This window comes from Ursus americanus, chromosome 27, assembly GCF_024610735.1.
Source record: "Ursus americanus isolate L20-20 chromosome 27, mUrsAme1.1.p, whole genome shotgun sequence".
In the NCBI taxonomy this organism is placed as follows: Eukaryota; Metazoa; Chordata; class Mammalia; order Carnivora; family Ursidae; genus Ursus; species Ursus americanus.
Window position 1 is genome coordinate 42,409,561 of NC_142153.1, and position 11,531 is coordinate 42,421,091.

The 11,531-nt window shown below is 42.9% G+C and overlaps 1 protein-coding gene across 1 annotated transcript; it reads left to right on the forward strand.

Moving 5' to 3' along the window:
* Positions 1 to 1,105: 1,105 nt before the first annotated feature.
* On the forward strand, positions 1,106 to 6,763 carry TRIML1 (tripartite motif family like 1). The gene is made up of 6 exons (XM_045785860.2): positions 1,106 to 1,531; positions 1,773 to 1,868; positions 3,082 to 3,312; positions 4,184 to 4,206; positions 4,384 to 4,481; positions 6,213 to 6,763. The coding sequence occupies exons 1-6, from the start codon at positions 1,106 to 1,108 to the stop codon at positions 6,761 to 6,763; spliced, it is 1,425 nt and encodes a 474-aa protein (XP_045641816.2).
* Positions 6,764 to 11,531: the final 4,768 nt, after the last annotated feature.

Sequence of the window (11,531 nt, forward strand, 5' to 3'; positions counted from 1 at the left end):
CACTTTCTGGCAGACAGTGAGCAGGTGGTCGGCCCTGACAAGTACTGCCTCATAAGCATATGGCCATGCAAATTTACAGGTTAAGGCACTCATAATCGCAGTCACTGCACACAGTCTCTATACTATACTATACATTCGTTTTCTCATAGGTCTAAAAATGTCTGCACACTGGATTTCTGTTCAGTAAGAACTGATAGGGGGTTTAAGAAGGCCTAGTTTCAAAGAATGAAAATAAGTGAACAAAATTATATTTATACTAAATTACAATTTTTTCCCCTCCAGTCCATAGTGTGGACTCTTGGGGCAACTTCCAGCAGAATGATGTTTTACATGTTTCTGTGGTGGCGGAGAGGTGAGTATCATGGTCTAGAGGGCAGAGCAATAAATATAACTCTGGAAATCCTTTGTACATTTAAAGTCAGAGAATATTTCAATGGACTCATTCCCATTTTGTTGGGATGAGTAAAATTAAATAAAAGCACACAGTACCTCATTAAGGAGCAAAAAGATTTTAGGCTTTGGTCAAGCACATAAAAGGGCCTAATGAGAGGAGGAATATATATCACAATTTTCTGCCTTCAGCTGCTCAACTAGATTCCATTTGTGGAGATTTCTAAAAGATTTGGATCATGTTTCCAATTCATATATTATTAGAGATCATCATAACTTAAATCTCTGTACTGGCTTACACCAAATTACCTAAGCTTCCAACCCAAAATCAATGTACTTAAATGTTTTCTTGGTGCTATGTATTTACACACACACACACACACACACGCACACGCACACGCACACACAGGCCCACTCTTGAAAGGAGAACTGTGTTAAGAGCAAGTACCCTCAGTATCTGGCATGTGGCTTGTACAGTGAGAGATTCCTTAAAAGTTTGGGGTTGATGATGACCCCACTATACAAGGGTTCCACGTTAAGTCATAATTGGCTTTGTGTTGGGAGAGTATGTGTCAACTGGTGAAATCAGGCACACAGGAGAGTAAGAGTTTCTTGTATCAACAGCATAGCAATTGATCACTCACCTGTTACTCAAAACTATAGAACGTCAGGGAGGACTTTTCTAATCCCAGAATAGAGACGTGACCTTGCCTTGATGTCTTTCTTTGAGAAGATGTCTACAGCAGATCTGATGGAGAATCTGAGGGAAGAACTGACCTGTTTCATCTGCTTGGACTATTTCACCAGCCCCGTGACCACCGAGTGTGGGCACAGCTTTTGTCTAGTGTGTCTCCTGAGGAGCTGGGAGGAACACAACACTCCTTTATCTTGTCCTGAGTGCTGGAGGACCTTGGAGAGCCCACACTTCCAGCCCAATGAGCGTTTGGGGAGGCTGGCTGGCATCGGCAAGCAGCTCCGGTCCCAGGTGCTGCAGACCGAGGGCGAACAAGACAGCTATGGGCGAATGCTGGCAGGCACTAAGGTGTTCTCTGAGGATGGGCAGGGTGTAAACACTCTCTCAACTCAATGTCATGGAACAAACAGACCGTGTCCCTCGAGTGAGGCTGAGGAGCGTCACAAAGTAAGATTGGCTGCTTGATATAAATCTCAGAATACAAATCCTGTTCCGTCACTTAGTCCCATAATATTCTGTTGGTGACAATCATGGGTGCTGGTCTCCAGGCACCAGACCATGAACTTGGCGTGGATCCTGCTTCACCCTTTGTGTTAGATCCCGCTCATCTTGTTTTTATTGGTCCTCGAGGCTTCTTCACAAGCTGGTGCTCTGCTCATTTGCCACAGAGAATTTGTTTCTATTGCAGGAGAAACTCCAGGAAATCCTAAATCTTTTGCATAAAAAGAGAAAGGAAACTCTGGTTATATTAACCCATGAGAAGGAGAGAGTAATATTATGCAAGGTCAGTATCTGTCTTACTTTTGGGTCTTGTAGATGATTCTATGAGGGGGACTAAAGGGATACTTAGCGAAATACCAGGGAAAAAAAGCAAAATTTTCTAATCACAGTCCTACAATATGCAGTGTCCTTATTTTGGGCTGCGTATCTCTGCTTGTCCACCTGGGAATCCTAAGACTCAGTTCAAACAATTCCCCTATCCCCAGGCCTGCTTACTTATTTATTTTTTCCTTCTTGGTCCACCCATACAAGTTGGTGGCTACCTCTATTATGGCTTTGATTATAATTCTTTTTTTTTTTTTAAAGATTTTATTTATTTATTTGACAGAGACAGCCAGTGAGAGAGGGAACAGAAGCAGGGGGAGTAGGAGAGGAAGAAGCAGGCTCCCAGCGGAGGAGCCTGATGTGGGGCTCGATCCCAGAACGCCGGGATCACGCCCTGAGCCAAAGGCAGACGCTTAACGACTGAGCCACCCAGGCGCCCCAGATTATAATTATTTAAAATTACAAGTTATAGACAACATAAGATGAAAATCCACAGAAAAGGAATATCTTAAATGCTTTGGGGGAAAAAAGAGAGTGCAAATAAAAAAAAATAAAGACAAAGGGAAATATAGGCCAAATAAGAGTTTGGATTGGTACACCTGAGCAAGTGCTCGAATTAGTCACAGATTTGAACTTGAGGTGTCCAACAAAGAGCTAGATGTTTAGTTAGAGTTTAAAATCTGTGTGTAAATCTGATTCTCCCAATACACTGAGTTCTTAAATGAGAGTATTTGTGATGTGCATCTCTATTTCTATGATGTGACCCAATGTCTACTTTCGTTAGATATTTATTACATAAATGAACGCACACTTTTTTCATATTTTTGTCCTAACTTTATTTTTTTATTTTTTACCTTGATATGGATCACCACCTGTCAGAGTTCTTTATTTTTGTTTGTTTTCCTACTAGAAATGACAGGCTTCTGGGAATAGAAATTTTGGGTTTGTTGACTACTGTATACACACATACCTTCTAAAATATCACACGATCCACCCAATTGCTTAATATAGTCGATGTTATGTGTCAGCCTTCAAAACCTGTCACAGCAGAACTCTAGGACTTTGTAAGGATTAAAAATCTACTTAGGCATTTCTGCTGCTCACTTTGTTATATCATTCCCGTGTGTGTGTGTGTGTGTGTGTGTGTGTGTGCGCGCGCGTGTTGGTGGCAGGAAGAGACAAAGGCCTGTAAACAGGTTGTTGTGTCAGAATATGCAAAAATGCACCAGTTTTTGAAGGAGGAGGAAGAGCTGCAGCTCCAGTTACTGGAAAAGGAGGAAAGAGAGAACATGAAGAAACTAAGGGACAGTGAGACCAAGCTGACCCAGCAAACGAGAAGCCTGAGCAAAATGATTGAACAGATAGAGTCCACGTGTCAGAACTCCATCATAGAATCTTTCGAGGTAAGAATCCTGGGAAAAACCAATGGGGTAAAAACAACATGTAATAACCCATAATTTTTCGAGCCATGCAAAATAAGTTTTTCTTTATTTACCCGAGAAACTTAAGTTGTGGCCCCAACATAGTTTTCCTTAAGAATTAACATTCTATAGCATAAAGTCTGAAGAGACAGAGAAAAAAAAGAAACCCAGTGGAATATCTGCCCAAACCAAGCCTGATGATGAGTCCAGTTTCTGCTGTGCGGGCCCGTCTGCAACGTCAGCGTGGTCAATTATTCTAAGCGTAACAAGCATTTCCTGTGTGCTGCTGGCCCATCACATTTCATCTTCACAATGACCTGGAGAAGTTAATTAGTGTTAGGGGCACTACAGGTGGTTGTCCTCTACGATGTGGGTTTAGAGTGGCACTCCTTGAATGATCGCTGATCCGAATGAGGCAGTGTGTCCAGAGCCCATGTTCCTCACTGCCTTTGCTCAGCAGCCTTCCTGGGCTACTGCTGTGTCCCCGGAGCCTCCGTCCGCAGGCGCTATTTGTGGGAGCTGGCTGCAACTTCAGTCCTTCCTCCTAGACTGGATCCACAGACGGCTGCTATTTGACTTCGTGATTTTCCAGCAGGTTCTCTTGACAAGGTGATAGTATGAGGAAAGAAAAGGACAAAGGAGTCTAGTCATTGTGAGAACCATCTCCTGTTCACAGGAGACCCAGAGGGAGCTGGGGATGTGTTCCCACCACACACTCACCCACTCAAGGTGCTCTAGCAGCATGGAAAGTGGATTCTGTGAGACTACCAAGGACCAGAGTCTGTCTCTGGATTCTGGCTTTGCTGGACTTCAAAGTGCATGGATACTAACCCTCTGTCTTTTATCCCCTTAGGGTGTGAAAGGCACACTGGAGAGGTAGGTTTGCACTCTGTGTTCAGTTGGTCCAGGGGTGTGAGTTACAGGGCTGCACAACTGCGGAGATAGGGTTGCAAGAGTGGGGATGAGGGGGGCGAAATGAGTGGGACCTCAGGTTGGAGCAGGTCACGCGGTCTGTGCAGGGGACGCAGAGTGACGGTCTCTGCCCTCTTGCAGGAGTGAGCCCCTCTTGCTTCAGTGTCCAGAGGCCACGACCACGAAACTGACTCTGTGCCGCATCACCGGAATGCGGGAGATGCTAAAAAAATTCAGCAGTAAGTCAGCCTGATTTGTCAAACCTCCCGGGATTTGTGGAGTTAACTCCGGGGTATGCTGAGGAATGTAAAACCGAGCTTTTAGGCAGTTTCCTCTGACATAGACTGTTCACCATCTGGGGGCCAGGCTCTCAGCAAAGGCACCCTGAGTCAGCGTGAAACACCAGGGAGGGCTGGGGCTGCAGACCCTCTCTGCTCTAGAGCAGACAGAAGCAGACTTGGTTGATGTCTCATCTCCCTTTGTTTTCTAAGGAGTCCTGGCACCTCCTTTGTTTGTTTTCATGGTTCTGTTTTGTCCGTTTCTTCCCCTTGCATATACACACACACCCCTTCAGGGGTTTCTGCATTTCTACCTGTTCTTGGCATAAAACCTACTTAAACTTAAAGTCCTAATGCGGCAACATTCAAACTATCCTTTTATTTTTAAAAAACTTTTTTAAAGATTTATTTATTTGAGAGAGAGAGAGAGAGACAGAGACAGAGAGGGAGCAGCAGGGGGAGGGGCAGAGGGAGAGGGAGAGAATCTCAAGCTGGCTCTACAGCCAGTGCAAGACCAGACTCGGGGCTTGATCTCAAGACCCTGAGATCATGATCAGCCTAAACCAAGAGTCAGACGCTTAACTGACTGTGTCACCCAGGCGCCCCTCAAACTATCCTTTTAGAATGTTCTAGATATTTAGGCTGGCTAAGACCAAGAGAAGTTAGTTAACTTTTACCTTGTTGACAGTCTGACCTTCAGAGGAAATCTAATGGGGTTTGGATTCAGTGGATATTTGATAAGTGCCTACTATGTGCCCTGCACCATGCTTTTCAGTTCTGAGCTTTCTTACAGTGAATAACACAGCCTTGACTTTGCTTTTATAGAACTTTCAGAGGAATCAAGACAGACATTCATCTCAAATAATGAGTGATGATTAGGATTTGATCTACAAATAAAAGTATGAAATTGTGTGGTAGGGGCACTTAGTCTTGTCTCAGGGGTCTGTGATGGTTGGAGGCCTCTTCTGTGACCTCCTCTCAGAAGATAGGAGAGGGGAGTCTGGTTCACAATGTACTTAGCGACTGGTCTCGGGTGCTCGCACTAGCTCCTATGAGGCTGCATTGAAGCCTGACATAATGAAACATGCTGATTGGGAACTGCTGTGCAAACACTCAGTGACCTCGTAATCTTGGTCAAGTTTCCTAACCTTTGTGAGCCTCAGTTTCCACTTTTATAAAGATGGGGGGGAGTGCCATGAATAAATGAGATAATGTACAGAAAATGCTTGGCACCTAAGCAGTTCAGAAAAGGATAAGTGCCTCTGTCTCTCTTCCTCCCTCCCCTCTCCCCGGCCACAGGTAAAGAACCACAGCCAACCTTGGCTCAAGTGAATACAAAGGCCAGGGCGTGCCCTGTGTGGATAAATAGCTCTGAGTTTTAAACCTATGCTGTAAACAGAACAACTTCCATTCCATTCCATCAGAGTCCTCTCTCCCCTCTCAGGCAGGCTAAATGTCACCATCCCCATGACTCACATCTGTGTCTTTTTAGAATTTCACTCTTGACGTTTGTGAAATAGTGCGAGAAGGGCTCAGAGATTCTGTTCTGAGCAAAACAAAAACCCTCACCACACTTACCTAAGTTATATTTTAAAAAATAAGATTGGAAACTAAGAATTTAATTTAAATTCCACATATATAAGAGGGTTTTCAAAAATGCAAGGGAGGATTCATTCTTTTCTCCTCTTGCAGCGGATATAACTCTGGACCCAGCTACAGCCAATGCCTATCTTGTCTTGTCTGAGGATCTGAAGAGCGTGAGACACGGAGGAATCCGACAGCACTTACCCGACAACCCAGAACGATTCGACCAGTCTGCAACTGTGCTGGGCGCTCAGATCTTCACCTGTGGGAGACATTACTGGGAGGTGGAGGTGGGCAACAAGACTGAGTGGGAAGTGGGCATTTGCAAGGACTCAGTGAGCAGAAAGGGTAATCTCCCAAAGCCACCGGGGGACCTCTTCTCACTTATAGGCTTAAAAATTGGAGATGATTATAGTCTTTGGGTCTCATCACCTTTAAAAGGTCAACATGTCAGAGAGCCTGTGCATAAGGTTGGTGTCTTCTTAGACTATGAGTCTGGACATATAGCATTCTACAATGGGACAGATGAGTCCCTCATCTACAGCTTCCCTCCAGCTTCTTTCCAAGAGGCTCTGAGGCCTATCTTCTCCCCTTGCCTCCCAAACGAAGGGACAAACACAGGCCCGCTTACCATCTGCTCACTGGACAGTTATGTCTGAGGAAGATGCCCTGGAGCCTTCGCTAAGGATGAGGTCTAAGACCAACACATGATTATTAATTAAGATGATTACTGCATTGACACTATTAATATTGGGTGATCTGAAAGGAAAGCCACCCCCCCCCCAAAGAGTTTCCATTAACTTGAGCCACAAATTGGACAACCAACTTTCAACATCATAGAAGGCTGATCATATCCTGTCTTGAACCAAATTCTTTATGTAGACTGCCCCACATATATGCTGGTCACTCAAACTGTAGAGATAGTACTCGCCCCTATTATCCCCGAACCCACCGTCATAGGCCAGTTTTATAAATATATGTCATGTTTTTGAGTGTATTTATTTATTTGACTCTAAAGAAGAACTCTGCTATTTGAATGTGTCTTTGTTTCATGTGCAGAGCTTTGCATGCTGGGGCAATCCTAACTCCTCTGGGGCTGGGGCTGGGTTGGGGGAGGGCAGATGCATGGGTCTCCTTTTCAGGGTTGGTGAGAGGGACTCAAGACTCAACGTCCATTGAAAAGTCGATTTTCTTCCCATCCCACGGCGCCTGGAGTGTCTGTACTCAGGAAGGCTTATGTGTCCAGAGCGCTGCAAATATAGGTGCGAGTATCATCATATCATTCATGTTACTGTACCCACAAGGGGCTGGGACCTTCTGTGAGTGTGTTCAAAGATCACAGAGCAAAGTCTCTTTTCAACAACTGTATCAAGGCTGTGGGTGCCAAATGACTCCACTGAATTTTTTATAAGGTTATTTTCTGTGCTTTTGCTACTTGCTACAGGCACAAGGCTTTTAATCACTGGAAGGTGAAATCAAGTCTGCTCTCCATCCCAGCATGCTGGGTTTGTGAAGAAGCTTTGTGAGCAGACCTTTTGGCTGGTCTCAGATAACCTGCTGGAGGTCTGTGTGTATGCTCCCCATTCTTAGCGCTCTGTCCCTGCAGGGTTGTTGTTGCTTTTCCGCTGTACGTTTGTGAGTTTGTTTGTTTGCTCACATTGCAGAATGGCACCCATCACGGAGGGGGTACCGTTACCGCCTCCTCCCACTCACAGAAGTCACTGTCTGTGTTTTCAGGCTCAGACAAGAAAACGGATAGGATTTAACTCACACACAACTGCAAGATTATTAAGAAAAATGTTTATCACAGATTTTGGTCTTTAAATGAGAGACTAAGCTGGGGGAAGATTAATAATTGAATCTGTTAATGAGGATAGAAAATCAGAGGGAGGGAGGTAAGCAAGCAAGGGAGGATAGCTAACCAGGTTTATTTTAGGGTTGCTATTCACGCTTCTCATTAATCTAGATCTGCTTTCTCTTTCAACCTTACGTATATTCATCTTGTGTCCTCACAGGTAGGGGAGCAGATCTGAACTAGACTTTGGGTCCTAAATCATGGTCTCTTCTGTTCTCTGTATTCACCGTTTGCATTTTCACCCTGACATCACATATACTTAGAATCAGAGAACTGTGGAGGGAACCAATCACACTCTCTTGGAACAATTCGTAGCTGTTTACCATTTTTAAAAATTTTATTGACTTTTATTCTTGATTTATCACCTCAAAAATCTAAGAAACAAATCACGAACAGCAACACCAAATATATTTGTACTGTATCTTTCTCAATTACAAAAAGCCCACATTGATTTTTAAAAATTTCAATAAATGAATGGAAAGGTCCTACATTTTAACTTAGTGTGCATTGTATTAAATTGTGGTGTAGCTGAGGTGGTAGCTCTTTTTTTCCCCCTTCTCCCAAAGGCGCTGGTATTATCAAAGAAACCAGCCTATTTTTTTCCTCTGGCAAAGTCATCCCATGCGGATCATTGTCTGTATGGTCCTGCCACCCATCAGGTGTGTGCGGAAGATTGAATCTATCCTATTTTTATTCCGCTGAGTTTGCATAAGCAACCATGAAAAAATGGCAAGAAAATTTTCACTCAAGGCTTCCCGACTTAAACTCCAAGCCAGCAGACGTTCTGGTGGGGATGGGAGGGAGAGTAGCTGGAATCAGCAGTTGAGAGGTGCACTCCCTTGCATGGCAAACTCACCCCCTTGCATTGCTCCAGGGCCTGGTCTCTCTGCCTGTGCCTTTGAACATTTGACAAAGACATTTTTTCAAATACGAATGGTGTCCCACATGGGACCTGCCACCATTACTCAAAACTATCCCCTTTCCGTCCTATTAACGCCTTCTCTCCTTCCCAAATCTCTCTTCTACCCCTTCCTTCGTGGAAGATTTCCCCAGGAGATAGCAAGTCACAAGCAGCCTCTCGTAGTGCACATCACAAAATGGAATCCAGCATCCCAGCCATTTCCCTCTCCACCTACTGGCTAGAGGAGAGGTGGTATGTCGACTCCTGAGGGCAGAGGACATCAACAGTGATCTCCCACACAGGATTGCAATTTGATTTTTTAATTTTTAAAAAAATTGTCTTTGCTTGTCCTAGAGTACCTTAAAAATAAAATATTATGGGGCACCTGTGTGGCTCAGGTCTTGATCTCAGGGTCATGAGTTCAAGCCCCACATTGGGCTTCACACTGGCCATGGAGCCTAGTTAAAAATAAAAATAAAAATAATAAAATAATAAAAATAAAATAAAATATTATACATCTTTTGCCCTGAAATCTAATTAACCAATAAAACCCCATTAACGCTTAACATGAGGTCTTTATCTACCCTCCTGCTCTAATTGCCCCTCCCCCAACAACGTAACTTTGACCTATTGTGCTTCTAGTACTGACTTCGGCACCTCATCTTACTTCGGATACTTTACAAGGCCCTCGTAGTGATACAGCCCAGCAGTGTGCCCAGTCAACCTTTCTCTACTATTGAATTTCTCCCTGTGCATATACCTTAAAGGTGTGGGAACAGATTAATAGTAGGCCCAGTAGGAAAATTCAAGAAACATAAGATGTACAAAGGAGAAAATTTTAAAAACTGCATATGATCTCACTTATATTGCTTATATTATGCTTATATTATGGTGTCTTTCTAGTCTTGTTTTGTTTTGTTTTCTGTGCATATGTATTTTAAGCAACATGAAAACTATCTTAATTTTATGTTTGAGCATCTTTCTTAACATAAGATATTTCTTCAAAATATGACTTTTTATCCCTAAATATATAAGTATGTATTTTATAAAAATTAACCCACTTTTGTTAAATTACATTTATTTTTACATTCAACCTTCAACAAATGATATTATTTGGTAAATTACCCATATTAAAAATTTCCCAATTAGCCTTTTAGCCTTGTAATGTTCTTTATAGCTGTTTTTTTTTTTTTCAGTCTTCTAGCATCCAGGAATAATATAGGATCGTGCATTAAATGTAATTGTCTTGGAAAATATGATTTTTATTGGCAGTAATATTTCATTATATGAGTGGCCCTAATTTATTCAATCATTCCCCTACCGGGGGGCATTTAGATTGTCCCCACTGGTCGCTATTACACATGACGCTGTGATGAATGCGCATGCGCATAAACCTCTGGGTGTTTCTGTACTTACTCACCAGAGTGTCTCCTGCGGGCATGGAAGCTGCCCGTGGATCCTGCAGGCATGTTTGCAGGTTCTGCGATCCCCTACACAAGTTTTATGTGTGCTGCAGGTAGTCTGGAAGCTTTTACTCACTGTTATTTCCACACTGAAGATGCAGACACACGTTTTTGGGACAAGTGAGAGGACGTGCTTCCTCTTGCCCTACGGTCTTGCCAGAAGCACAGCATTTATTTCAAAAAATCCCATTCTGGGAGGAATTGGGCAGTAGTGCTAGGGCTTTGAAATTAACAGCCCTTAGCTGGAACATGTAACTTCCCAGCAAGGTAACTGTTTCCACTTTGACAAATTCTTTTAACACTCTGAGCCTTTGCTTTCTCATCTCAAAACGTGGAAAATAGGTATGTGTTATGATGATTATGGGAAAACACAGAAAAGCAATTAATCCATGGGGCATGAGGAATTTTTTTTAGCCCCTCCCTTCCTGACACTTTCCCTTAGAGACTCCATTTTGCAATTTATTAGAAAGGGGACAGAAGAGCCACAGAAAGCTTGTGTGGAATGTGGAAAACACTGGCACCAAAATCGTCAAAATATTTCCAAATAGATGTCCTATTTTAGGGGGAAAAGTGTTAACATAAAATTCGATTGAAGGAAAAGAAAATCTCTATGCACTGTTTTCTTATCTTTTATGAAAGTCCTTTTCACCTTCACACTTGTGAGCATATATTACCTAATTTTAAAGTAAATTAATATTAAAATAATAAAAGTAGAACTACCCTATGATCCAGCAATTGCATTACTAGGTATTTGCCCACAGAACACAAGAACACTAATTCAAAGGGATACATCACCCTATGGTTAGAGCAGCATTAACTACACAGTCCAGTTAGGGAAGCAGCCCAAATGCCCACTGATCAATGAATGGATAAAGAAGTGGTATATATATACAATGGAATATTGTTCAGCCATAAAAAAGTGAAATCTTGCCATTTGCAATGACATGGATGGAGCTAGAGGGTATAATGCTAAGCAAAGTGAGTCAGAAGAAGACAAATACCATATGATTTCGAAAATATGTGGAGTTTAAGAAACAAATGAGCAAAGAGGAAAAGGGAGAGAGACAACTCAAGAAACAGTCTCTTAACTATAGAGAACAAATGGATGGTTACCAGAGGGGAAGTGGCTGGGGGGTTGGGTTAAATAGGAGATGAGGATTAAGGAGGGCCAATGTCAGGATGAGCACTGGGTGATATATGGAAGTGTT

Coding starts and splice junctions, on each gene's coding strand:
- TRIML1 (XM_045785860.2), top strand. CDS start 1,106: ATGTCTTTCTTTGAGAAGATGTCTACAGCAGATCTGATGGAGAATCTG. Junction 3,313..4,183: donor CCATCATAGAATCTTTCGAG/GTAAGAATCCTG, acceptor TTATCCCCTTAG/GGTGTGAAAGGCACACTGGA. Junction 4,207..4,383: donor GTGAAAGGCACACTGGAGAG/GTAGGTTTGCAC, acceptor GCCCTCTTGCAG/GAGTGAGCCCCTCTTGCTTC.